This window comes from Zymoseptoria tritici, chromosome 11 (genome assembly GCF_000219625.1).
Source record: "Zymoseptoria tritici IPO323 chromosome 11, whole genome shotgun sequence".
Classification (NCBI taxonomy): Eukaryota; Fungi; Ascomycota; class Dothideomycetes; order Mycosphaerellales; family Mycosphaerellaceae; genus Zymoseptoria; species Zymoseptoria tritici.
This window is the reverse complement of record NC_018208.1, coordinates 232,114-259,931: the sequence shown is the minus strand read 5'-3', so window position 1 is coordinate 259,931 and position 27,818 is coordinate 232,114. Positions and strand designations below refer to the sequence as shown.

At 55.6% G+C, this 27,818-nt stretch overlaps 5 protein-coding genes across 5 annotated transcripts; 1 reads left to right on the top strand and 4 right to left on the bottom strand.

The window, feature by feature from the left end:
- Nucleotides 1–2,065: 2,065 nt before the first annotated feature.
- MYCGRDRAFT_111177 (uncharacterized protein) lies at nt 2,066–11,854 on the top strand (the record flags this gene model as incomplete). The annotated part of the gene is made up of 2 exons (XM_003848662.1): nt 2,066–2,602; nt 2,662–11,854. 2 exons carry the CDS (start codon nt 2,066–2,068, stop codon nt 11,635–11,637), a joined length of 9,513 nt encoding a protein of 3,170 aa, XP_003848710.1.
- A 2,061-nt stretch (nt 11,855–13,915) lies between these two features.
- Nucleotides 13,916–14,845, bottom strand: MgBck1 (serine/threonine kinase; the record flags this gene model as incomplete). The annotated part of the gene is made up of 3 exons (XM_003848238.1): nt 13,916–14,033; nt 14,088–14,294; nt 14,352–14,845. The coding sequence occupies 3 exons, from the start codon at nt 14,843–14,845 to the stop codon at nt 13,916–13,918; spliced, it is 819 nt and encodes a 272-aa protein (XP_003848286.1).
- Nucleotides 14,846–20,821: 5,976 nt separating this feature from the next.
- On the bottom strand, nt 20,822–20,977 carry MYCGRDRAFT_19570 (uncharacterized protein; the record flags this gene model as incomplete). Its single annotated transcript, XM_003848237.1, has 1 exon — nt 20,822–20,977. A coding segment is annotated over one exon (156 nt), but the record flags the coding sequence as incomplete, so codon positions are not given.
- A 2,631-nt stretch (nt 20,978–23,608) lies between these two features.
- Nucleotides 23,609–25,047, bottom strand: MgCHI2 (putative Chitinase, class V; the record flags this gene model as incomplete). The annotated part of the gene is made up of 4 exons (XM_003848236.1): nt 23,609–23,932; nt 23,991–24,479; nt 24,533–24,941; nt 25,001–25,047. The coding sequence occupies 4 exons, from the start codon at nt 25,045–25,047 to the stop codon at nt 23,609–23,611; spliced, it is 1,269 nt and encodes a 422-aa protein (XP_003848284.1).
- A 1,398-nt stretch (nt 25,048–26,445) lies between these two features.
- MYCGRDRAFT_76657 (ras small GTPase) lies at nt 26,446–27,649 on the bottom strand (the record flags this gene model as incomplete). Its single annotated transcript, XM_003848235.1, has 3 exons — nt 26,446–26,651; nt 26,716–27,116; nt 27,172–27,649. The coding sequence occupies 3 exons, from the start codon at nt 27,270–27,272 to the stop codon at nt 26,446–26,448; spliced, it is 708 nt and encodes a 235-aa protein (XP_003848283.1).
- Nucleotides 27,650–27,818: the final 169 nt, after the last annotated feature.

Below are 27,818 nucleotides of genomic sequence, written 5' to 3'. Positions count from 1 at the left end.
GGATCGTGCGCGCGGACGAACGCCGCTGGTGTGTTACAGAAAACAGAAGTGGGCGGCCCATCCCTTCCACTGGCTCACGCAACAATGTCTCACCCTATCCTATCTAGAGTCGATGGTACAGGGTCGCGCTGCGGTGTACTTTGTGTGGGGGGTTCGGATGGCGGAAACTGTGGCGCACAGAATCGTGGTCAGCATCTTGACCTCGCTCTCACGGCGGCATGTTTCAAAATCGTCGATGTGCCGTGTTCTAGCCCCAAACGGTAGCCAGAGAGCACGCATACGGCACTAGGCGTGGCTTTCTTGCATCGACGAAACGATAGCTTTGGGGCGGGGACGGCACGCGGAGTCGTGTTCTGCTGAGTTGAGTAGAGACTGAAGAGTCGCGGCACGAGTGCAATGGGACGAACGTGGAGAAAACAGGCATGAACCCGGGAAGCATCTGCTCAACATCGTAGAGTGTTAGAGGTACATGCGACCTTGCCTCTCAAATAGGAAATCTTGAGCACATTCGAGTTGGTCCACTGCTTAGGTTCGGTCGTGTCCTGCTTCTTTATTGAGCAGGGGCATAGAATAGCTTTGTGCATTGCTTTCAGCACTGGCATCTGTCAATTGCGTTGACCACAATGCAAATAATAGTGGACGACGTCATTTGTCGTAGTGCATACCACATGGCGGTGATATCGATGGGAATTATTATCACTGCATCCGACTCTTGCCTGAACCATCGGAAGTAGATAGAACCGTGCGTGTGTGGCCGTGGCCCGGGTTCTCCTCGGCTCAATTCAAATCGTCCTCAAACATCGTCCGCCAGTTCAGATAGCTTTCAGCTTCATGCTCTTCCATCAACATCAAGCATGGCCCTTATTCATGCCGGCGTCAAACACCCGTGGAGTGGCGAGACATTGAAGACCTCGACTCCTGCTCGATGGTACCTTGCAGTGACTGATACCACGCCTGTGGGTCGGGAGTCTCCGGCGCGGTATGCGGTGAGGCCTCCGTGGACAACATGCCTGCTCTGTGCCGTCCCATCGCCCTCTTATGCTTCTGCTGACACCGCGGGATACACAAGTTTTGACCCACTCATGCAGTTTTCATTCGTCCTGCGAGGAGTCTTTCTGCTGATTCATGACAGTGGAAAAAGGCCTCAGACACCGCCACCATACACTTACCGCACGGCTTGTTCTATACGCCATGAACCAATGCAGCCATCGGACCTGCATCTGGGTTTACGCCGCCGGAGAATGACGAAGATCTGCTCTTCAATTGAAGTTACGATGCCGCGCTCTGGATGCTCATGAATCCGTGCCTTGCGTTAGACTGAACTCAATATCAACCTACATGCCGCCTCCTCATTACTGCTTGTGGCTTGCACTCTCTCGGACTGGGCAGATGCCTATGACTTATTACACTAAATTTGCACAACGCAAGAACCCGTGCAGATCGTGGCGATGCTGGCCGGCGTGAAGAGATGGACTTCCAAGAGGCCTTTGGATAGGCAAATCTCTTGGGTCCATCGACAAGAAAGAGGATCTCACCGCCAGCTGTTGTGAAAGTCAAGCCACGACATGTCATGGTCTGGTCGATGTTCAACCACGACCGGCCAGGTATGTGCCTACTCAACACATGCTGGCACAGTCCTGCCTCCACCGCGGGAGAATCTGGCCACCGCGCTACCGACGCCTTGGTGGATACTTTCCGCACGGGTCTCTTATACGATCGCACTTATTGAGCACTTGCAGTGATTGGATTGGTCAATCCACAACGGCAGCACAGTCCGAAGATTGCCCAATCGAGAACTTGACCAGGATGGCTCTCGTCGAGGGCATGCTGACCATAAACCGCATCTCTTCTTTTTCTCTCTGTCCTTGTTTCACCTTTTACACTGTCGGCCTGTATTGACTCGTTCTTTTTTGCTTCTTGCTGTTGTTCATTCATCGTTTAAAGAGGTGTCGACCTCGCTCACAATCGTTTTTGAAGAACCATCTCTCTCGCCTTCGAGAGCAGTCCATTCGCTGCATTCTTTCGTTGATCCCCTTCCCCCTACTACATTCGTTTTACCTCCATCATGCACGCCAACGCCGTTGTCCTTGCTCTGGCTGCCGCCGTGCAATGGACTTCTGCCGCCCCTAACCTCCCATCTTTCGGCAACGACGACATCTGCCAGAGACAGCCCTACCGGGGATACGATAGTCTCAAGTCTTACGGCCCTGCGGTTCAGTACTGTCAGACATTCTACCCTCCGGGCAAGGTCACCGAATACCAGACCAAGACCGTCAAGACGACCGTTACCGTTGCAAAGACCAAGACGCTCGCTTGCCCGGCCAACAACCCCCCGCCATCCTACCGCGTGGATATCAGCGAGGAGGAGACGACCTCCAAGCCCTCTGAGAAGAGGGACGCGGAGGCCGACGCTGAGCCTGAGGCAACATTCAACAACAACTACCAGAACCAGATCAAGTGGAAGTACCTCAAGTTGCACAAGCAGCAGTTGCAGCAATGGTGCAAGTGCATTCAGCAGCCAAAGACCATCACAAGGACCCTGACCTACAGCAAAACCAAGAAGGTCAAGCAGACGTCGACGATCTGCACCACCCCCGCTAGCGTGAGTTATCTCTCCGACTGCTTGGTCGATTGAACAAAGGCACTGACAATCATCGACAGACTTCCGCATCCACAACTCAAGGATCGGCATCGAGCTCGACAACGTCTGCTCGTCCCGCTTCTTCCACAAATGTTCGCTCTTCCAGCTCCAGCCTGCAGAGCAGCTCCACTGGCTCGATGATTGCTTCGTCGCACACCGGCAGCAGCTCTTCACTGTCCGCGAGCTCATCCGGATCGTCGAGCTCCGAGGCCAGTGCTGTGACACCATCGTCCTCCACTGTCTCCAGCAGCACGCAGTCTGGATCTTCGCAGACCGGCTCTTCTTCTCAGACCGGCAGCAGCTCTTCGCAGTCCGCGAGCTCATCCGGGTCGTCGAGCTCTGAGGCTAGTGCTGTGACACCATCGTCCTCCACTGTCTCCAGCAGCACGCAGTCTGGATCTTCGCAGACCGGCCCTTCTTCCCAGACCGGTTCTTCGTCCCAGACTGAATCGTCTTCGCAGATTAGCTCTTCTCAGACTGGTTCTTCTTCGCAGATCAGCTCTTCTCAGACCGGCTCTTCTTCGCAGATCAGCTCTTCTCAGACTGGCTCGTCTTCGCAGATCGGCTCTTCTCAGACTGGCACTTCTTCGCAGATCGGCTCTTCTCAGACAGGCTCTTCTTCGCAGATCAGCTCTTCTCAGACTGGCTCTTCTTCGCAGATCAGCTCTTCTCAAACTGGCTCTTCTTCGCAGATCAGCTCCTCCTCGCAGACGGGGTCCTCTTCGCAATCCGCTCCGACGACACCTGCATCGGGATCTACTAGCAGCATACAGTCCGGATCTTCGCAGACCGGCTCTTCATCTCAGGCGGGTTCTTCTTCGACGGGTTCCTCTTCGCAGACGAGTTCTTCTTCGCAGACCGGATCGACCACTCTCCCGTCTGGAAGCACCCCTAGCACATCTTTGCCAGCATCCTCGAGCAGCACGCAGTCTGGCTCGGCCTCGCAGACGGGATCTTCTCAGACTGGCTCCTCTTCGCAGACTGGATTGTCTTCTCAGACTGGCTCTTCGCAGACGGTTTCGTCTTCTCAGACTGGCTCTTCTTCGCAAACTGGATTGTCTTCTCAAACTGGCTCGTCTTCGCAGACGGTTTCGTCTTCGCAGACGGGTTCGTCTTCGCAGACAGGTTTGTCTTCGCAGACCGGATCGACCACTCTCCAGTCTGAAAGCACCTCTAGCACATCTATGCCAGCATCCTCGAGCAGCACGCAGTCCGGCTCGGCCTCGCAGACAGCTTCTTCTTCTCAGACCGGCTCGGCCTCGCAGACAGCTTCTTCTTCTCAGACCGGATCTTCTTCGCAGACCGGCTCTTCTTCTTCTCAGACCGGATCTTCTTCGCAGATCAGCTCTACTTCGCAGACCGGCTCTTCTTCGTCGCAGACCAGCCCGTCTTCGCAGACCAGCTCTTCTTCTTCTCAGACCGGATCTTCTTCGCAGATCAGCTCTACTTCGCAGACCGGCTCTTCTTCTTCTCAGACCGAGTCCTCTTCGCAGATCAGCTCTTCTTCGCAGACGGGATCCTCTTTCCAGACCGGATCGACCACTCTCCAGTCTGGAAGCTCCTCCAGCACATCGATCGGAAGCTCGACGTCCACTCCAGTTTCATCTAGCAGCACGCAGTCTGGATCTTCCTCGCAGACTGGCAGCTCTTCCAGCACGTCGATCGCCTCGTCGCAGTCCGGTTCCTCTTCGCAGACTGGTAGCTCCACCACCGGCCTTTCGAATGCTTCATCTTCGCAGACCGGCACCAGCAGCCAGTCTTCGACCGAGGCCAGCGCTGTAACACCGACGTCTTCTACTTCCGCTTCTCAGGGAAGCTCGACATCTGCTCCGGTCTCCTCGAGCAGCACGCAGTCTGGTTCGTCCTCGCAGACTGGCAGCTCTTCGTCGCAGACCGACTCTACTTCGCAGACCGGCGGCTCCTCCAGCCTGACGGCTTCGTCCTCGCAGACGGGCACGAGCAGCCAGTCAACCACCGAAGCTAGCGCTGTGACACCGTCGTCATCCACTTCCTCTCAGGGAAGCTCGTCGTCTGCGCCGGTTTCCAGCAGCTCGCAGACCGGCTCTTCCTCTTCGCAGATTGGCTCTTCGTCTTCGCAGACTGGTAGCTCCTCCAGCACATCGATCGCTTCCTCGCAGTCCGGTTCTTCTACCAGCTCTATCGCTTCGTCTTCGCAGACGGGCACGAGCAGCCAATCTACCTCTGAGGCTAGCGCTGTCACACCGACGTCTTCCACCTCCTCCCAGGGAAGCTCGACGTCTGTGCCCACTTCCAGCAGCTCGCAGACCGGCTCTTCGTCTTCGCAGACTGGTTCTTCCTCTTCGCAGACCGGCTCTTCGTCTTCGCAGACCGGCTCTTCCTCTACGCAGACCGGCTCTTCGTCTTCGCAGACCGGATCCACTTCTTCGCAGACGGATAGCTCTTCCAGCCTTGCTTCCTCGCAGACTGGCACGAGCAGCCAGTCTACTTCCGAGGCCAGTGCTGTGACCCCATCGTCCTCGACTACCTTCGCGGTACCGACGTCTACGCAGCTTTCCTCCAGCACGCTGTTCGATTCCTCCTCGCAGACTATCTCGAGCACTTCTCAATCCAACATCCAGTCCACTTCGTCCGCGACTGGAACTTCCAGCTCCGGAACAGTTTCTTCAACCTCCGAGGCAAGCGCCGTGACGCCGACTACCTCTTTGTCCAGCGGTACTGCCTCGACGACAGGATCTTCCTCTCTGCAGAGCTCCTTGGGCTCGTCGTCTGCTTCATCGCAGACCGGCTCGAGCACATCTCAGACCGGCAGCTCGTCTATCTCTCAGTCCCAGTCGAGCAGTGTCGCCAGCACCTCGCTGTCGACTCAGACTAACTCTATCAGCACCCAGACTGTCTCCACCGACACCCAGACGGTCTCTACCAGCACCCAGACACCCGCGACTTCTCAGACTCAGTCTGGCAGCTCGTCTGCTTCGACCAACACTGCATCTACCCAGAGCGGCACTCAGAGCACCCAGTCTACCTCTCAGACCCAGTCTGGCCAGAGCGAGACTCAAAGCACGCAGTCTACTTCCCTCAGCACCTCGCTGTCGACTAAGACTGCCTCTAGCAGCGCTCAGACACCCACAACTTTCCAGACTCAGTCCAGCAGCTCGTCTGTTTCGACCAACTCCGCCTCTACCCAGAGCGGTACTCAAAGCCTCCAGTCTACCACCGAAACGCAGTCTTCTATCGGAACCCAAAGCACCCAGTCTACCTCTCAGACTCAGTCTACCCAGAGCGGAACCCAGACCACTGGCTCTGCTTCCCAGACTCAGTCTACCCAGAGCGGAACCCAGACCACTGGCTCTGCTTCTCAGACTCAGTCTACCCAGAGCGGAACTCAGACCACTGGCTCTACTTCTCAGACCCAGTCTTCCCAGAGCGGAACTCAGACCACTGGCTCTGCTTCCGAGACTCAGTCTACCCAGAGCGGAACTCAAACCACCGAGTCTACCTCCCAGACTCAGTCTACCTCCCAGACGCAATCTACACAGAGCGGGTCTCAAAGCACCGGATCTACCACCCTGGCGAGCGCCGTAACTCCATCCAGCACCACATCTGTGTCGGCCACCTCTTCCAACGTGCAGTCTACTTCGTCGTCTGTTACTACTGGTTCCTCTCAGTCTCAATCGACTCAATCGACCCAGTCTCAGTCTTCCCAGTCCCAGTCTAGCCAGTCTCAATCGACCGAGTCTCAATCGACCCAGTCTACCGTGACTGCACCTTCCAGCCAGACCGGAACAACGCAATCGCAATCTAGCACAAGCGGCACTGGATCGACATCCGCATCTGTTTCGACGGGCGTCTCTACCGCGACTCCATCCTCCTCCGCCTCGCAGTCCACTGCTACCCAGTCGGGATCAAGCACTGGCTCAACATCGTCGCAGTCCACTTCTGTCTCGCAGTCTTCGACCAGTGGGTCTGCCTCTTCCACTCAATCTACCGAGTCTATGAGCAGCACCGGCTCCGCGACTTCGTTCAGCCAGACCTCCTCATCAGCCACGCCTTTGTCTAGCAGCATCAGTTCATCATCAGTCGGATCTTCATCCAGCACTCAGAGCGGCACAACCCAGACCGGCTCCACATCTGGCACCGCTTCGGTTTCGACTTCGCAGTCTGCTTCGTCCACTGAGTCCACGAACTCCGTCTCTTCCTCGACTGGTTCCAGCCAGTCGCAGTCCGCCAGCTCCACTGGATCCACCACTGAAGCAAGCGCAGTGACCCCGACCACCAGCATGCAGAGCCCTACTTCTTCGCTTACTCAGTCTACGACTGAGTCTACACAGAGCACCGCTTCAGTGTCCTCCACCTCGGTCTCTACCCAGACTTCGAGCGTATCGACTCAAAGCACTGGCTCTTCCACAACCGCTACATCCGCCTCCACCGGGTCTACTGAGTCTCAATCTATCAGCTCGACCACTGAGGCCAGCGCCGTGACCCCGACTACTAGCATGCAATCCTCTACGTCTATGGTCACTGGAACTGAAAGCCTGTCTTCGCAGAGCACGTCGTCGGGCACTGGATCCTCCACCAGCGTCCCAGTGTCTTCCACGTCCCTCTCCTCCCAGTCTACTAGCGGATCGACGCAGAGCATGTCATCTGGCACTGGATCTTCTACCAGCGTCTCAGCGTCCTCCTCGTCTGTCTCCATCCAGTCTACCAGCGGATCTACGCAGAGCACGTCGTCGGGCACTGGATCTTCTACCAGCGTCTCCGTGTCCTCCACGTCTGTCTCCACTCAGTCCACTAGCACGCCAGTTTCTTCAACATCCGTGTCTACTCAGACTTCGAGCGGAACAATCGGGAGCACATCCTCAACGAGCCAAGGATCTTCCTCATCTGTCAGCCAGTCTTCCAGCCAATCCACGAACAGCATTCCGGTCTCCTCGACTTCTGTGTCCACTCAATCTACCAGCGAGTCTACGCAGTCGTCAGTCACCGGTTCCTCCACGAGCGCTTCGCAGTCTACTAACAGCGCGGGATCTTCTACCCGTACTACCAGCGCGACTGAATCAACCTCAGAGGCTAGCGCGGTGACCCCGACGTCCACCATGCAGGGTTCGATCTCGTCTTCTTCTCAGTCCTCTGAATCCACTTCGTCAGTTTCGGGCAGCTCTTCTACCAGTGCTCCGGTATCCTCAACCTCTACGATCAGCCAGTCTACATCTAGCGTGACCTTCACAGGCACTGCTAGCGGTACGACCTTGTCTGGATCTTCCACCGGAAGCCTTTCGAGCACTTCCACTGAGCAGACATTCACCCAGTCCTCCACCTCAGAGGCAAGTGCCGTGACCCCGTCCAGCACAACCCAGAGCATGAGTCAGTCGACTGAGAGCACTTCTCAAGGCTCTTCTTCCGCGAGCGGCTCTTCTTCCACTGGCAGCATCTCTAGCACCTCGGCTCAGTCGAGCGTATCTGGATCATCCACTGGCAGCGTCTCAAGCACTTCGGCTCAGTCGAGCGCTACGACCCTGTCCGGATCCTCCACCCAATCCACTGGCAGCGTCTCAAGCACTTCGGCTCAGTCGAGCGCTACGACCCTGTCCGGATCCTCCACCCAATCCACTGGCAGCATCTCTAGCACCTCGGCTCAGTCGAGCGTGTCTGGATCTTCCACCACTGGCAGCGTCTCAAGCACTTCGGCTCAGTCGAGCGCTACGACCCTGTCCGGATCCTCCACTCAATCCACTGGCAGCGTCTCAAGCACTTCGTCTCAGTCGAGCGCCACATCCCTTTCCGGATCCTCCACTGGAAGCGTGGCAAGCACTTCGTCTCAGTCGAGCGCTACTTTCCTCTCCGGATCCTCCAGCTCAGCCTCGCAGACGTCGGGCACTCAATCCTCCTCCTCCCAGGGCAGTGCCGTGACGCCATCTAGCACTACATCCTCGAATGTGGGATCTTCGACTTCTGCCGGTATCACCTCCTCGAGCGTGCAGAGCACATCTGCCTCGCAGGCCACATCCACCACCAAGGTTTGCAAGCTTGAACACGAGCAGTGTGGAAACAGGAAGACCTGCTGCCCAGGTCTTGTCTGCGAAACGTACACGTACACCTACGGTGGCTACAACTACCAGGCCAAGCAATGCGTTAAGCCTTCCTCGTCTACGACTTTCGCCACGTCGTTCAGCACAGCGACCGTTTCGACCACTTCTTCGGGACCATACTCCACCACATCCATGTCAAGCTCCTCCATGTCAAGCTCCTCCGGTGTCACCTCTTTGACATCGATCGAGAGCGGCTCAAGCACGGGCTCTTCTAGCTCAGCCTCGACCTCTGGATTGTCCTCTGTCCAATCGAGCAGTTCTACCGGTAATGCCGTGACTCCTTCATCCAGTTCTGTCTCGGCCACGGGATCCTCCACTTCTGTCTCCACTCAGCAGACGGCCTCCACTGTCAGCGGAAGTGTCACGGGTACCTCCTCTTCATTGAGCGAGACCACGCCTGCCAGCCAGACCTCGCAGACCGGCTCATCCCAGACCAGCTCCAGCGTTAGCTCAACTGTGTCCGGCTTCTCTTCTTCATTGAGCCAGACCACTTCCGCTAGCCAGACTTCACAGAGCAGCGCCTCTGGTACGATCTCCAGCGTCAGTTCGACTGTGTCAGGTACCTTCTCTTCACTGAGTGAGACCACGCCTGCTAGCCAGACGTCGCAGACCGGATCTTCTCAAATCAGCTCCAGCGCTAGCTCAACGGTGTCAGGATCTTCCTCTTCATTGAGCGCGTCCACGCCGGCTAGCCAGTCATCGCAGACTAGCGGTTCCCCGACGTCCTCCAGCATCAGCTCAAGTGTGACGGGCACCTCATCTCCAGGCAGCCAGAGCACTTCGGCAACTAGCCAGACAGGCTCGTCAGTCTCTTCCGCCACTCAGACTGGAAATAGCTCTACTGGCCAGTCATCCTCCTCTTCTACGGAGGCTAGCGCTGTGACGCCCACCAGCTCAACTTCCGCAGTGTCTTCCGGCATGTCTGCCTCCACGATCGGACAGTCCTCGACTGGAGCATCTAGCTCTTCCTCTGGTATTTTCAGCACTTCCGAGTCGACATCTCAGGTCACCGGCTCTACTTCATCGGTATCATTGACCTCTGGAGTGTCCAGCACTTCTGAGTCGACATCTCAGGTCACTGGCTCTGCTTCATCGGCATCATCCACGGGTTCCCTGACCAGCGGATCTCAGACGCAATCTACTTCCGCCGTCTCATCGACTGAGCGATCTTCGACCTCCGGCATCACATCTGCTTCCTCGAACACTGCTACTGATTCTGCGACTGTGAGCTCCACTTCCGGAGCATCGACTTCCTCCGATATCAGCAGCACGACCCCTGGTTCAAGCTTGAGCACTTCCAAGACTTCCCAGACTAGCCAGACTGGATTCAGCACTACTCAAGGCAACACCGCATCCAACACCAACAGCGTCACTAGCCAGAGCCAGAGCCTTCAGACAAACAGCCAGAGCACTCAGACCGCCACTCAGACCGGCAGCTCAAGCCAGAGCCAGACCACTCAGAGCAACACTCAGAGCACTCAGACCGCCACTCAGACCGGCAGCACAAGCCAGAGCCAGACCACTGGATCTCAGACGAACAGCCAGAGCACTCAGACCGGCAGCACATCGTCGGCGCAGGAGACTTCGGCTACTGAATCCAACACGGCTACATCTCAGACAAACACTCAGAGCTCTTCATCTGGCACCCAGACCGGCACCACATCTTCCGCGCAGCAGACCACAAGCCAGAGTGCTAGCTTCACCGAGGGCAGCGCTGTGACTCCAACAAGCACAACGCAACTTTCTAGCTCTGTATCGCAGACCTCGACCGGGATCACCAGCACATCGGGAAGCACATCTGCTACGCAATCTAGCGGAAGCATGACTGCCTCTTCTAGTGCATCCGTCTCTTCCATGACCTCAGGATCGCTGTCTTCCACTGGAACCCAGACTAGCCAGAGCCCGTTCTCGACCTCCATCAGCACGCCTGTTTCGTCTTCGATGTCCGCATCCAAATCCTCCACTGGAACCGCATCTGGCACACAGACTAGCCAGAGCACAATCTCGACCTCTCTCAGCATGACTGTTTCCTCTGCGACATCGGGATCTGTTTCCTCCACTGGAACCGTATCGAACACGCAGACTAGCCAGAGCACGATCTCAACCTCCATTAGCACGCCTGTGTCCTCCGCGACGTCTGGATCTCAATCTTCGACGCAATCGACTAGCCAAAGCGGATCTGTTTCGTCTACTGGCACCCAGGGCACTAGCAGTGTTACCCCTACCGGCACTTCCTCCAGCCAGAGTGTCACTAGCACTTCTTCCGTCAGCCAGTCCACAACCGGCAGTGCCTCCAGCTCAACGGGATCTGTACCAACTTCCTCCATCAGCCAGTCCACGACCGGCAGCGCTGTAAGCTCCTCTGCATCCGGGTCGATCTCTTCCGCTAGCCAGATCACTTCCTCTTCCGTGACCGGCACTGGCAGCGCAACCTCAACCCAGCAGTCGACCACCACTGTCGAGGCTAGCGGTGTTACACCGACCTCTACAACCGGCGCCGCTTCCACTAGCACCGCAAGCTTCCAGAGCTCATCCGCGCAATCAGGCAGCATGACCACTGTGACTGTTTCCACGACCATGATGACTTCCACAACCAGCTCCACTTCAGCGCCCACCCCTCCGTCATACTACCAGCCTCCGTCATACTACCAACCTCCGACATATGACCAATATGACAACCTGCCCGCTGGACCAGGCGGTCCGGGTGAGAACGCAGGCCCAGGACCCATCCCAAAGCTTCCGGGATTCCCAGGCGGTCCAGGCCCAAAGCCTCCAGGCGGCAAAGGCCCAAAGCCTCCAGCCGGTCCAGGCCCAAAGCCTCCAGGCGGCCAAGGACCAAAGCTACCAGGCCAAGGTCCTAAACAAGGTCCCGGCAACACTCAGCCATACCCATACTCGTACCGCCGCGTACGAAGGGCCGGCAACTAGAGAGTCTTTGTTGTCCATGAAAGACGGAGATGAGATGGTGGAGGAAGCGAAGTGGAAGGAAAAGCATTGAACGGCAGTCACTCATTGAACAAGCCCCGCGGGGCATCTCATATCATATTTGTAGCTATAACCCTCTCCTACTTTATATTCTTGCCGTACGCGGCCGACTTTGGGATGGATTAGCTCGATCAAAATAGAAGCATACATCTGTTTGTCCATACTACTTCACCTGACCTGCCTCACTCCCCAACACGAGCTTGATTGTATTACTTCGTCGGTGCTTCTCGACTTGATCATCACGTTTGTTCGACATGATAAGTATGTATCAAGTTTCGATCGGGATCGGTGAGGATCCACACGCAGGTCTACCTTTTCGCTGGCCCATGTGAAGGAACAGTACGATACTATTGTACAAAACGTTGTACCTCGTGTGTGCCATTCGATCGCCTTTGAGTGAGGGGAGTGTATCGCTCAATCCGATTCCGCTGATTGTGCCTTTCATCAACACAATCCTCGACGATGCCAACCAAAGGCAAGGCATCGAGTATATCGCTAAAACAAAAGTCGCTGAGTGGGCACCTTGGCCTTTCCACTGTTCGCGATGTCTATTACGCCAATGTTCCAACACAAGACATCATCTCGTTGACGCTGCCTATCTGCTCAGGCTGAGGTCAATATCCATGGCCACATGTCCGGAGCCATGGACAATGATGCGATATGACCTGTCCTTGCGCAGTATCGTCTTGGCTCGTCATCTCGACACCGGTCGTCTATCCAGTTGCCCGAGCTCTTCTGCCGATCCCAGTCTGAGCTGCCATGGAGTCCATTTGCCGTGCTTCAAGTGCCCATGCTAGGTGTCTTCCCGTCTTCAGGCGGCTGCCCGTTCCCAGGCGTCTGCTTGCCGGGAGTGTGTCCATTGTCAAGTGACTGCAATTTCGCCCGCGCCAAATCCTGTGCTCTCTTCGCTGCCAAGAATACCTGCTGCTCGCCCAAGCTCTGTACCAGCGGCCTCATAGGATGCGCAATGCACTCGAGTCTTGAGCCAGTCAATTGAATGTTCATCGATTCGCCCTCACCGACGAGTCTGCGACTAGGGTTCCCGATCGTACAAGCAAGATGCGTCACTCCATCAAGCGCATGAAGCGGCACAGTGACCGCACCATGGCAACCTGCGCATACTCTCAAGACTTCGTAGGGCCACATTGGCCATTTCCCGCAGGCGCATAGAAGCATTGACTGTGTGGTGGGCTGCCCTCCTTTGATGTCCGGGACTGGGACTAGCCGCCGGTACGCCGCGAGGTAGTCCTTTCTGCGCTGCTGGAGGTCCGCCAATGCGCACCAAGCGCACGTCTTGTCGTCGAAGACAGTGGCCGCGCATGTACAGGTGTCGAATGGCCACACTGGATTTCCCATCTCTCGAAACCACCCCAAGGCGCAGGCCCAACATGTTGGCATCAAAGCGCGATGCTGCAGGATAGATGCCACATGATTCGAGTTGGTGAGCTCTTCGACACGGATCTTGTCAAGCCCTCGCTGGCGATGCTGCGCGCAGATGGGACTTGTAAGGGGCACTCCGTGCATGAGGGCGGATCGTGCGGCCGGTTCGAGTGCGAGCAGACGCCGAGCCTCGATTGCGAATTGCCTCGCCGGTGTATCGTCTCCGAGTGTAGGGCAGTAGAGTGAAGTGTGGTTGGGTTCGCAGCAGGTGCTGCACCGAAGTGCGTTCGGAGGGTTCATTTGAGGCAGATGTCGTAAGGAGACGCACGGGCTGTGTTGTATGGTCAAGTGTTCGAAGCATGGAGCAGAGACTGCGAGGTCGGCAAATGCGTTATCGATGTTTGTAGGTCCCGGTAGTGTCTTGAACGTATGATCTGCATCGCAAAGCGACGGACCGCGAGATAAGGTTTGCATGGATGTTGCGAGTGAATGAACGAAGCTGCCAGACTTGGCGCATCACATGCCAGAAAAGCGGAAAGAAGCAGATAAGAAGAATTCGCACTCACCTCAATAGCAACAACACGCCTGCGCCATAGAGGCCACTATGACTGCAAAGCCTACCTTCCATAATGAGACGCCGTTTTCTCCCTTCACTGCGTTTGCAGCACTTCCTGCCAATGCCTTTTCTTACGGACTGTCTCAACTGCTGATAAAAGTCTTCGCGCCGTCATCGAGACACATGTCATCCCATCCGTAAATCATTAGTACGTCACGCTGGTTTCCAGAACACAGCGCCCGCTCTCCAAACCAACTCTCTCCCATACACTTTCCTATGCTGCGCTCAGAACGCTCCACGGATCTTCGCATACAATTCAGTATCCAAGAAATTGTAATGCGGATCGAAAATGCAGAACGGAGCACGAAGCAACGTTTCCGCCGTAGGTCTCTCGCCCGGTTGACTACATCAAACATGTCAGCATCCAATCACGCAAAATCAGCAGGATTCCACTCACATCGTAAAGCAATCATACATAAAGCTCAACGCCGCCGGCCCCACAACAGTCGAAACATCATCCGGAATGGGCGGCGCCTGGTTCAGACTGCCCAACTTGTAAATCGCGCCGATGGCCTCTTCTTTGCTCCACGGTCGGCGTCCAGCAAACATCTCCAGCACGACACAGCCCAGCGACCAGATGTCGACTTTGGCACTGTAGCCCTGGCTCATGCGGACGTCCACACCATCGTTCGCACCGGAGGGTACGCTGAGTGCTTGGGACTGCGCGCGGATGACTTCGGGAGCCATCCAGAAGACGCTGCCTTGCATGCTATTGGTGATGTCGTTGTTATAAGGGTTCGCGCTACGTTTGGAAATGCCAAAGTCAGAGATTTTGCAGGTCCCATCGAGGTCGAGGAGGATGTTGTCGGCTTTCAAGTCGCGATGGAGGATGCCTTCGCTGTGAAGGTAAGCTAGACCACCGAGTGTCTGCCGAGTGAGCGAGCTGACGACAGGTTCCTCGAATTTGCCGTGCTTTCGGAGACAGGAGCCGACGCTGCCACCAGAGATGTACTCGAGGAAGATAGAAATGCTGTACTCTTTCTTCTCGCAACCAAGGTATTGCACGATGTTCACATGGTCCAAGTGCTGCATCGTGTCGATCTCCTGATCCAAGGCTTTCACCATCTCCCGGATCTTGTTCGGGTCTGCGCTCTGCCCTTTATGGTTGACCTCGACTTGCTTGACGGCGAGCAGCTCTCCCGTGGTGGTGTTCATGCCCAAATAGACGCGACCAAAAGTGCCTTTGCCGATAAGTTGACCACGCATCCATTTGAAGGTCGGCTGCCGCTCGGGTCTGACATGCTGAACACTCCCACTGGGAATGGTATCTTGCGGGATCGTCTCCAGATTATTGATGAGACGACTACCGCGCTGCGGCTTGACCTGCTCGATCTTGGCGCCGAACATCTTCGTACTCTTGCGCCGAACAATCGAGGACGTGACGTCGTTACGGAGGGTGCTAACCCTGTTGGTAAGAGCATTGTGGGTGGGTAGTCCAGTGATGCTGGGCTGGCGGCTCGAATTGCGTGAGGACACGGATGGATGCTGGGATGGACCGCCAAGGTGCGAGTAGTTGTTCTTCACCACATCGCGAATGCTCTTGGTCCTGCCCAAACCACCCGATTTGCGAACGCTGCGATGAGCGACTGATGAAATCGTCCCACCACGCAAGGTGGATTCGTCACTGCCCAGGGTCTCTCCCGCACCCTCGTCGCTGGGCTGAGGTGACACGCTTCGACTACTGCCCAAGTCGGAAATTGAGGCTTTAGGCCGCAGGGTAGACCGGTCATTTGTGTCAGGGCTAGCTTCACCACCCTCGGCATCTTCTCCCATAGGCTGATCGAGATCAACGTTCGGGAAGAAATTGTCCAGACGCTCGGCGATGTCTTCGACAGGAGGACGATTGGCCCAGATATCACTTGCGAAGCTTTCCCTTCTGTTGAACTTGGCGTAGTCGTCAGGCGAATCATTCGACCATGGTCCGCCAGAAGAGGTAGACTGTGGTCCCCAAATCATGGGATCGAACTCGTCGTCTTCGAAGCTAGTGATGCGCTCTTGCGGCATGAGCTTGGGCGAGTCGAAGCGGACGTTTGCTCGGGATGTCTTGAGCTTCAGCTCCGGTCTGTTAGGTGAGCGGCCTGGCGATCCTGTAGGCGCTGTCACATCTTGTTTGGAAGTTGACACTGGAGTCTCAGGGACGACTTTGTCTTTTTGCTGCCCTCGCAGTGGAATAGCAAACAGTCCATCGTCGGAATCCTCATCAGAATCGTTCTGACCAATATGCGGGGACGGCGCAAACTCGACCTGATGCTCGGGCACGTCAAAAGAAGGTCCGCGCTTGCTCGACATCCTATTCAAAGACGTCGCTGCACGGCCTGAATTCGGGCTCAGCTCCGGACTGTGTGATCGACCTTCAGACTGCAACTTAGCAATCATCGGATTCGACGGAGTCCTCAACGACAGATTCGGCCTCTGCGAAGCTTTCAGCGTATCTTCGTCATCCTCTTCCTCTTCGTCCTCTTCATAAGCAGGAACTCGGAAAGACTGACCTCCCTTGGACATCGTGAAAGGGCTTCTCGGAGCGTTCGGACTCGATCGACCGCCGGAGTTGCTCCGTTGCTGGAAGTCGACGGACGCCAACGCACCTCGTGGACGATCACCCGCACTACGGAGATCGCCAACGGTGCTGAACTTCTGCAGGCCAGAGGATGTGACTGGAGCGCTATTTGGATGACCGAGAGCTCCAGCCGCCTTTCCGGCTCCGGCGAGTGCAGCGCCAATTCCTCCGATGCCTTTGCTCGCGGGTCTCTTGCTATTCTCCTCTCGGATCGAGCCGCCCGATATACGCTTCCATGGATCTTCCGTTCTCGGCCAGCTTGTACGAGTGGTACCAACGGGCTTCCGATTAAGACTGTTGACTTTGACCAATGTGTTCGTGGGTTCGGGCACAGGAGGTGCTCTCCGCATTGGCTGGAAGCTGTCGGTCTTTCTGTCAAACTCAGCGGAGCCCGAAGAGGCTGGACGATGCTGCACAGAAGGCCTGTCCTGTTCATGGGCGGCGGTAGAGCGCGAACTGTCAAAGTCGTAAATCTTGCCGCCTTTGCCGTTATCAACAAGCTGGGACTTGCGATGAGCCTGGTAGTCCAGTCTTTTGCGCTCCGTATCTTTTCTATGCTGCTCCGCGCGAGCCTCCAGGAGTTCTTTCTGCTGATCGTGAGGCAAATTCTGAAAGTCATTCTGAAGCATATTCTCCTGCATCTTCGTACCGCTGTCCAGCGGAACACCATTCGTACTTTCACTCGAGACCGAAGTCTTGTGCATCTGCGATTGCGCAAAGTTGACATCCGCACTCTCAATCGGATCCAGTAGGGCATTCGGCGCGCGCACGTACAGCTTGAGGCTGCCCAGCGGATCAGCCATGCGAACTCGCGCAGACATGAGCATTTGATCTGTCAGCTCCTCCTCGTGCTCATCTTTCCCAGGCGTGGTCATGAAGATGGAAATTCCCGTTGCCTCAATTGGGATGCCCAGATTGTAGCAGATGACAGTGCGCAATTGGTCTGCAGACTCGACGTCGCTAATATCCATCAAGCGATAGTTCCAACCGTCCGGCGTGACGAAGATGTACTTCTTGTCGCCGTCGCGGGCTGTCTGCCTGCCTCTTGTATCGGAGGGGACGTTCTCCGAAGACTCTCTCCTCAGAGCCTTTCGCATTTCATTAACGGATAAATCCGAAGATGCGGCACCAGGCTTGTTGTACGGATTGCGAAAAGCTTGCGGACTGGTCGGGAACTCGTCTTCAGGCGAAGGCTGAGCCTCGTCCCTCTTCCCACGTCTGAACTTCGCCCATATCCCTTTGTGCTCCTTTGCGCTGGTGGGAAGCGGGTCTCGACTTGGCCTACGTGCGCTACTATCTGACGGTGGAGGTCGGGCACCATCGTGTGCTGGACGTCCAGTGTAGAAATCCTCCGCAATAGGTTTGTTGTACGGACTATCGGGGCCTGAAGCCAAGCCAGCGCTAGATCGGCCTGTATGTGTTGATGAGCCTACCGTGTCAGTGCTAGGTCCACGGAAGTGTCCACTGCTTGGGTTACGACGGTGGCCGTTCGTACTTGGCTTAGACTTGATCAGAGCTGGGCTCTGTGATGGACTGCTTGCGTACTTGGTACTGCTCGCAGGATCTCCACTCTTGCCACTTGGGGAAGGTTGCCGCTTCGGATCACCAATCGCCGCAAGTTGATTGCGATGATCGTACGAGTCCATTGTGATGGACCTGTAGCCGCCAGTTGCCCTGCCCGACACAGTCAACGGAGGCATACCTCTGCCAGGAGAGTCGTCACCGCCACCAGCAGTCGTGGGAGTCGAGCCGAACACCGTCATGTCTCGTGCATAGTTCGGCGATGTCTCCACCGTACCGTCAGTACCTGCGCTCCCAGCTGCACGTGGTGCCAAATTCGAGTTGCTACCCGCCACGGCCGACTGAGGAGTTCCAGCATTTCCAGTCTTGACCACATCTCTGACAAGCCGCCGCAGTCGTCTTCCTTCCTCTCGCTCCTTTGTGTAATCCCACACAGCACCATTGGCAGTGCACTCCCTCGCGACCTGCGGCAAAAGAGTGTGCGGTAAAAATGCAATGTTGCGCTGACCTCCACTTCTTCCAATATCCAAAAATTGAGCACCAGAGACATTCAAATGTTGAAACGCAATCAGCCACTCTTTCGAAAACGAGTGCAGAGTAAGAAATTCCTGAATACGCTCTGCCGGCCAATGCTGCTCGTGGGGAGATGCTGGGACGTCACTCGACGATGAGTGTTCTCGGTTGGGGTCGCTCTTTGCCGCAGAAGCTGTCGTGAGATAGGGCAGCCGCTCACCGGCAAGAGAGGAATGCTGCTCCGTCTCCTTCGCCGGCAGAATGAGATTCTTATTCCTATTCGTAGGCGTTGGAGGCGGAAAGCTCGCCTGTCCAGAAGGCGGTGCCGATTGAGCCGGCTGCGGATGGTTAGGATACCAGTTCATAGCTGGGTCCTGATTGTTGTATGTGCCCTCATATCTCTGATGCATAGGATCGTGCGAGAAATCCTCCGAAGCACCTCTGTAGTAGCTAGGCTGTGGCATATGGCCAGGCCTGCCAGAGGGAGCATTTTGATGCAGGCCTGGTATCCCCACACCCGGTCCAAAGCTCAAACCATCGGGTATGTATGTCGCCGAAGTCAACGGCGCATTGTCGTTCAGAGGAGGCAATGTGCTGTACTCGAAGTATACACTCGGATCGTAGGCTCGTGGCTCGCGCGACTGACTTTGTGATTGTGGCGGAGGCGGAGGATAGTTCGGCTGGCGATTCCAGTACGTATTGGGCTGCCCTGGAGGCGGTGGTACGAATGGCGCATGTGGTTGGGTCGCGCTCAATGGTGGTCGTGGAGGAGGCGGCGGAAAGTGATGGTTCTGAGGCTGCACCGACTGGAGCGGAGGCGGAGGAGGTATGTAGCCTCCGACGGCACGCTGCGACTCGGAGACGTGTCGCGGCGCTGGCCACTGTCCTCCGCCAGGCGTGGCATTCCCAGGAGTTCCGCGACGGTAGCCGTCCGGTGGATTCATGCTGCCAGCATGGGGAGAGGCGGAGGCGGCGGAGGCGCGCTCGGTGTATCGAGGCGGAGACGTTCCGAGGTCGTATGTGTATGCGCAATATAGATGTCGTTCTCTGGCCTCGTGCTCTCGTCCAATCTAACCCAGCATCCTCCAAATGTATGTCGCCCAGCTCTTTGCGATCGCTTCTTCTTCAAGCCGATCTGTGGATATAACGCTGTCCCTGTTCGCTCGACTATTCGCTGCCCGTAGTCCAAGTCCGTAAAGCTGCAGATGAATAGCAAACAACTCGAAACGTAGCGGCGAAGCTACAAGAGAAGATAAATCGAATGTACAGTCGCTGTTTAGCCGCCCGAGCGACCACGAGCTGAGATGCGATACGAGGCGATACGGCGCCTGGTACAACCTTGAGACTCCGGGGTAAGCTATCGTCCGGCTGAGACATGAATATTTGAAGGGGTTCTCAATCAATTTGGTTTCACACAATTTATCTGAACGAACAACTACGTGAATCATACAGCATTATTCCAAACGTTCCGTCCCTCGTATGCTCATCAATCCCGTTCCGACTAAGCGGTCGCTACACAAGTGCTCGCCACTGAGTCACAAGTTATCTTCAGACCGGGAGTGATTCTCGCCTGTGCAAGAGAGTACGTGACGCCGAGATTCCCACCACCTTCTTCGACTATTGTCTTGTTAGCAGAATTCTAGGACCGGAACACCGGACGGAAAAGACTCACCACCTTGCATGCCCACGCCTGCCGAGATACCATTGTCGGCTGCGTTGCCCAGCTGATAGTAAGTATACACCGCGACTCCAGGCGTGGCGAACGTATACGCGACAGTCCAGTGGAAGCTATTGTCCGGTTCACCAGAACGCGAAAGATCGTACTCGAAAGTCACCCCGGTGGCAGTCTCCTGATACCAGATACCATTGTTCGTAGGGCCATACGATCCATCTTCCTGCGGCGCTCCGCCCTCGACTCCAAGGTCATCCCAGAATGGCGCGAAGAATGAGTTCATAGTGCCATCGTTGCGTACGACTCTCTCATCGGGCATGTCGAGGGGCTCGAATGCTTTTGTGCCTTCGCCGATGGAGAGCAAGCCGTTACAAGATGGGAATACTTGGACTGATTCGACGGCGTAAATTCTCATGGCCTGGGTGAGGTTCACGGTGCAGTAGTCGTCGTCTTGGCCGTAACCTGGCACATCGCCAAAATCGCACGGCGTAGGCGAGGCAAGGATGAACGACCGAGTGCCCGAGGGCGCAGCCGATGAGGACGATGCTGGTGATGAAGTGATTGTAGGCTCAACGTACGATGGTACAATGGCGGCACTGCTGGTCGAAGCCAAGCTCGTTGTTGGATCAACAGAGGTAGGCGCAACGGCACTGCTGGTTGAGGCAGAGCTCGTCGCCGGGTCCTGGTACGAAGGAACAACGACGCTGCTGCTGGACGAGCTAGTCACCGCAGTGCTTGTGGTCTGAGGCTCCGAGAAGATCGGAGGAAGTTCAATGCTCGATATCGTAGACAGTGGTGCTGCCGAAGAGGATGACATTGATTGAGGAACGGTGGCCGAGTACGATGGAGGGCCTACTGGCACCGGGTCACAAATTCCGTACTGCGATTGGCATCCGGGTCCGCAGTACTCGTTGTCATTACCGCAGGCATCGTACCGACTGCAGCAACCTCCAAATGGAGAAGCGCAGAAAGTGCCATTGCCAGTCGCACCACAGTATCCATTTGGCGTCACTCCTCCAGTGGCGGAAGGGTACGAAGTTGTGCTGGTCGAAGAGCTTGACAATGAGCTTGACGCTGAGCTTGCCAAGGTTGTCATCGTCTGCGGAGCGGTGGCAGAGTACGATGGAGGGAGAATTGGTAGAGGGTCGCAGTTTCCGTACTGCGTCTGGCATCCAATCCCGCAGTATTCATTGTCGTTACCACAAGCATCGTACTGACTGCAGCAGCCGCCGAACGGGAGAGCGCAGAACGTGCCGTTGCCGGTAGCGCCGCAGTAGCCATTGGGTGTTGGTCCTCCAGTGGCCAGCGGATAGGAAGTTGTGCTGGTTGATGAGCTCGATTGTACACTCGAAGACATGACTGACATCATGCTTGACATCATGCTTGGAGGAATGCTGGAAGCAGTGATCGCGGAGGCGGCTGACGACACCCTCGATGATAGAACCGACGAAACACTTGAAGCTGCGCTCGCTCCACTGGATCGAGCACTCGAAATGCTTGACGCGACAGATGACGGTGATCCTGATGAAGGGATCGAGGCCGAACTGACCGGCACTGATGCTTCGCTGTAGATGGGAGGCGACAAGGTCGAAATCGGTGGCTCGCTGTAGATCGGAGGAGATCGAGCTGACGACGGCTCACTGTAGACCGGAGGAGACTGCACAGGACTGAAGACCGAGGTCATTGTGCGCGTTTCGCTGCCAGAGATGGTCAGGAAGAAACTGGTCTGAGGCTCGGAGTACGCTGGCGGTCCGGGAACTGAAGATTGTGGGGTTCCAGCAGCCGACGAGAGAACCATGCTGCCCTCTGATGCGACAGGCGAAATCGTGCTGGAGCTGGCGACTCCGCTCGATGACTCGATAGACAGTGAGCCGGTCGGCTTGATGACAAGCGAGACGGGTGACCAGCTAGGCTCCACGACTCCCCTGAAGTGCGCGATGAGTCGTAGTGCTCCATCGCCGCGGGCTTGTGTGTAGAATTTCGTCGTGCCATTGTCGAAGGCTTCGTTGTCCCAATTGATGATCAAGTTCTCCGAGTAGAATGTTTCAATGATCGATCCTGGCGTTGTGGAGATGGAAAACTCTTTGAAGTCGTCGGTAGGATCGCAAGATACGTATCCGCCGGCGACGCTTTGCAAAGTGCCATTGAGGATTCTGTAGCGGACTGCCTGGTTCAGGTCCGTGTTGGTGGTACCTGTCGAATCAAGGTACATCGGAGCAGATTCCTGTCTCCGCCTATCGGCAGTGGCAGGCTGAAGCTCGATCACGAATGAGTCTCCTCCATTGATGCTGGCATCCGAGACGGGTTGAGGAGTGACGATCACTGTTGATTGCACGATGGTGGTCGTGCTGGTCCCAGTTGTGTAGATGGCGCTGCACGCACTCCCACTCGTGTATTCTGTGATTGTGACGACTTGCGCGGAAGCGACGAGAGGCAAGATCGCGAAGACGAGGCCGAGGGTGGCACGCATGTTCGCTGAATCTGCCTTTCGGAGGATTGTGTGATGAGAGTGTGGATTGATCTGAGACTCGAACGAGGCATAGGAGAAGAGCAAAGGAGATGGCTACCGCGAATTGGGTACATGCCAAGATGGTCGGAATGGAAACAAACATACCATGTGTCCGGCCGTGGAATGTGTCAAGTTATCAACCAGCGCGTTGAGCGACAACTTCGTGCTGCTAGCGCCATACATAAAGCTGTGTCTGTGGTCCTATAGATGATTCTGTTCTTGTTGATCCCCATCCGCGGAGCCGACTTCTCGAAGCCGTTGTGATGAGTTCTTCTGCACAATGCAAGGGATCACAGCATCTCCCCCGATGGACTCGTCGGGCGGGACTACTGAAAACACGGCCCTTTAGAGCATCGAGAAGGTGTCTTCGGTCCATGATGAACATCGTGTTCGTTGTCGATTTGAGGTCAAGGTTCTGATGATAGAAGTGCGTGAAGTCGAGTGAGGTGGTCGGATCAATCGTCGGAGTCGCCGGTGGCTTAGTAAGCATTAGTTCTAACCAGCGCTCGGGGCTTTCCGTCAGCAGGGGCCACCGCATTTCCAACAACCATCTTCGCAGTAGCAACATCATCGAACTTGTGAGAGGCTTTCGCCGCAATAAAGACAAACTGTCATCAGGTTAAACCCAGCCAAGGGATCTAAGTCCCGTCCATGCCTCCTATCGCGGTGACACTGAAGAATCCAGTGCCACCGCCCGTTCTTTCGATGCCACTTCCCCACCGACTCCGATTGTCTGCGAGCTGTACTCGGCGAGCCCGTGACTTGACCTCTGCTGCATCAACAACAGTTCGAAGGCAGGCGCGATCAACTTCATGCACAACTCACCAGAAAGAAGTCACCAATCCCATAACGCACTCCCTCGTCCACACCCGCCTTGACATCGACCACTTCAACATGACAACCCGGATCTCTTTGCATCAATCTTCGGTAGTGTTCCAAATTCGTATTGTCCTCTCATGAGAGTCGATATACTTGAGACATTAGCGTGTCAATCTTCATCGCAGAATATATTAACAATACAGCTTCGTCGAAAAGTATCCCATTTACCACGCAGCAGACATGTCCAAGCAGATTCCCGACTTACAAAGAGCGCCGCTGTAAATGCCCAAACCACCCAACAATCCACATCATGCTCCACTCTCCCCTCTACTGCCCCGGCATCCCCTCCCTCAAATTCCGATACTTGCTCTGCGGGTAATCCAACACATTCATACTCGTCTCCATCCCTCCAAAGTTGCCCAACTCCGTCGTCACCGTCCTGATCAAACTCCTCTGATCATCGACCTTGAAATCTCCCGACGTCTCCCACCACATGGCTCCACCCAACCCCTTGCCGACGATGTAGTGCGTCTTCTGCACCGCAATCTCGGGCGTGTCGTAGGACACCATGTAGCGGGTGTCCTTGTTGTAGCACCAGGATGCGACGATGGTGTTGTCGGTGTAGACTTGGGAGCCGTTTTGAGGCATAGCCTGAAAGAATGTTAGTGGACGGGGGTAAGAAGATGATGATGAGGGTGTTGTGACTGACCTTGTAATCCCACACAGCCGGCTCCCACGACCCATCGGTGGCGTTGGTGTAAGTCATGCCAGGTCCGGAGGTGTTCGCAAACGAGCGTCCATACAATGGCATACCCATCGTGATGCCCTCCGCCGGCATACCCGCGTTCAAATAATACATGAGCGGGTCCTCGGTTTCAAAGTCCGTGCTGCGCGGGTTGTCTATCGACTTGAACACGTTCGCGTCGTGGCCGGAGTAATTGGAGAACACGGAGCCTTGGTAGTCGTAAGCCATCAGGTTAATGAAGTCGACGTAGGGTTTGAAGCCGGGCACGTCGAAGTGGACGTAGTTGATGGGACCGGCGGGGACGGAGAGTGCGAGGAGGAAGTGCGGGTTGCCGTTGAGGCTGCGGGAGTAGGAGTCCAGTTCTTCGCGGATGACTTGGCAGGCGGAGACGAGGTCGGCGGCTTCCTGGGCGGAGGATGGGTACTCGTAGTCGAGCTCGACACCATCGAAGCCCTGGGAAAGAGTCAGCGGGAAGTGGACGAACGATGGAATGGGTGCCAACGAACCAAGTCTTTGATCAGCTGCACGGTTGTCTTCGCAAAGTTCTTCCGTCCGCTGTCCGTAGCCAAGGCCGGAGCAAAGGCCTTGCGCAGACTCCAACCTCCAATGACCATCATGGTCTTGAGGTGGCGGTTGTGCTTCTTGTGCAGGTACAGCTGCTTCAAGCTGCCGAACATCTCCAACTCATTGCTGGTGCCATTGGTCGTGTCATGGGTCATGGCGTCGTGCGAGCTTGTGGTGTTGGTATAGTCGGTGGCGACATCGCCGGGCCACATCTTCTGCACGTCGGCGAATTCATCGGTCAAGATGACCTCGCTGGTGATGTTGTTGATACCCATAAAGGCATAGTTGACGTGTGTCAGCCTTGAGGCTGGGATGTCCTGTGGAGGATGGTTGCGAGCGTAGATCGCCCAACTGTAGACTGTCATCAGCCGCTGAGTCTCCCGAAGAACAAGCTTCGCGAAAAGTCTTACTTGACGTAGTACGCCACAGATCTGTAGCCTCGCTGAAGTCCGCTCATGCCTCCATATGGCTGAGGCTGTCGAGCAATATCGTTGGCTTCATGGTGGAACTTGGCATGAGGGTGTCGAGCATCCAGACCGGCCACAAGACCGGTGAACACTGCCGTGTGCAACAGCAGGGAGAAGAGCTGCATGATTAGGAGTGTACTTCTGACCGCAAAGGAGTGTTGGAAAGAAGAACGAGAAAGAGAGAGAAGGCAATGCCGGGGCGGTGAGACGTGAATGAGAGTCCTCGGTCGTTATGTGCTGCAAGAGAGAGATGCTGTCTGTAAAGAACCTGTCGATGAAGAAGGTGCGATGCAAAGACTTATACTCCTTCCCTATTTCCATCACCGCCAGGATACAGTCGCAGTCAGTACCCCAGTCGGTGCCCATCTATTCGACCTGTCACCAAAATCGGCATCTGTAGGCATTTCCACAACGTGGTACGTCCAGGTTCGCAATGGATCGAGAATTGAAATACCGAAACACTGGCGTCAATGTGCCAGAGCTGCCCCGGTCCGTGCGGGACTGATTCGTGGGCTGCAATGTATTAGCAGCACTCCGGGGGAGCAGGGATCCTGGTCGATTTCCTCTGTCGCCAGTTTCAAGATCTTCCAAGTTCGACCAAGCTCATCAGGAACGTCGGCCAACACGGCGGGCAGCCTGGTAGAACCGAAACATCGCGTGCACTGTCGTTCAAGAATCCACGATGCCGCTGTTCCTCCGGTTTTGGCTTTGTCGCAGGTTCGCTAGCAACATCCTTCCGGAGCTGGAATTGTTCACTTGCTCTGGAAAGCTTTCATTTCAGTGGAAGATGCTGAAATACAAAAGACGCTTGGCATCAGATGAGGTTGATGTCGAAGCTTGGGCTTTTGCCTGGTTGTATGATTGTCAGCTGGGATGATTGCGCACAAACGCACGGTTGATCGCAATAGCCAAAACAGTCAAAACATGCTCATCGGCGGTCCATGCAGAATCTCTTCACAGACAGCTCGGACACCGCCATCAAACAGCCACCAAGCTGCAAAGGTCGTGAATTTGTTGAAATGGTGCTTTTGGGGCCACATCAAATGTAAATCGGGCTTTTCCTGTCGAGTACCAGGTCGTGTAAATGTGTTGCCTTCCAAATAGACCACTTCGAAAGTCGTGAGTTTGTTGAAACAGTGCTTTGGGGGCCACATCGAGTATAAATCGGTCGTGTCCTGTAGATGTACCAGATCGTGTAAATGTGTCGACATCCCTCCAAATCAACCAACTCAAGGAAAGTCCAAAAACGGGGTATCATCGCAAATCTTCCGTCCACCCAAAATGCTGTCTTCATGCCATGGTGCTCTGATTACACCTTCTGTCTGTCTAGAGCGTGAGCTCATGCTGGGTCCTGTCGCGCCTCTATATTTCTTTCAAGTTCTGCTTGATCATTTCCAACACAAGAATTTATGCCACCATTTTCTCGTCCTCAATGATTCCGGGTAATCCCACTGCGGACTCGGCGATGCCGCCTTCTCGTCGCCATTCGTGTCGACCGGCTCCAGCGGTCGTGTGCGTGCTGTGGAAGAGGGGAGATTCGGAATTATGCCCTCGAGATGTTGGCGTCGGGCGCCGACGACTCTTCTTACGAGCACTAAATGTCACGGTCAGCATTTGACGGTCTCTCGCGGTTGCAATTAACGTGTGGCAGAACATACGCGCGAATGTCTCCTCAATGTTGACCATTTCCCTCGCACTGGTCTCCATGAACCCATATCCTCTACGTCTCGCCCAATCCAGACCATCTCTTGCGCCAACTTGTCTCATCCCTTGTAGATCGCACTTATTGCCAGCCACAATGCACACCGGCAGTGATGCTCCTCTTTCGATACGATTCTCGCGCTCCATTTCGATGAGCTGATTGAAATATTCCAGCGAGTCGAGCGTCGGCTGTTGCGTGATATCATACACGAGGAGGAAGGCATCAGAATTGAGATTTGAAGACGACCATAGGCCGCGGTACTCTTCTTGTCCGGCCGTGTCGGTCAGAGCGAGGGAGTAGGTTGTGCCATCGATTGTGCGGGTTACGGAGTAGGAGTCCTCGATTGTGGGGTCGTATCTGAAAAGGACTGGTATTAGGACTCGTCCAAGCGCATTCCCGGGTGCATGCATACTCATGTGTCCATTGGCTGCGCACAAGTCGCAGTGTGATAGAGGACTTGCCGCAGCCTCCGTCGCCGCAGACGGTGATTGAGATCTTGTGCGCGTCGTCCATGCTGGCGAGAAGAGACGCGCGATCTGGCGAGCGGTCGCGAAGTGGTCTAAATCAGAGAAGCTCGGAGGGTGAAGCTCTCGGAGGTGGTCAAGACGAAACGCGATGGTCGAGGGAAAGCTTCGGACGCCGAGTGTGGCTGGCGCTGCTGTGCGACTCTGCCAATGCTCCGGGATGCGCGGCCTGACGTGTGTGTAGTGTAACGAAGCAGTGCTGTATGCCTGAGGTAGATGCGTAGAAGCTGGGCACGCTGGGATACTCGAGATGTGCAGGTCGATGGGTAGAGCTCCTTCAAAGCGATCTGTAGAAGAACAGCTCTTATCCCATGGATCCGCGCGACGAGATGCAAGTCATCTCTTTAAAGGGTCTCGAGTCAGGGCGTCCGGTAGTCGTCCGGTTCGGCACCAAGGGAGCACCGCCGTCTTGCTGGGACGACACCATCGTGCAGGACCCAAGGGGGGAATCGGGATCTGCAGGTGCTTTGCTTTGGTGGAGATCGGGACAAGCTTGTGGGAAAAGCCAAAGGTGGAAGCTCGAAGCTGCTGTTCC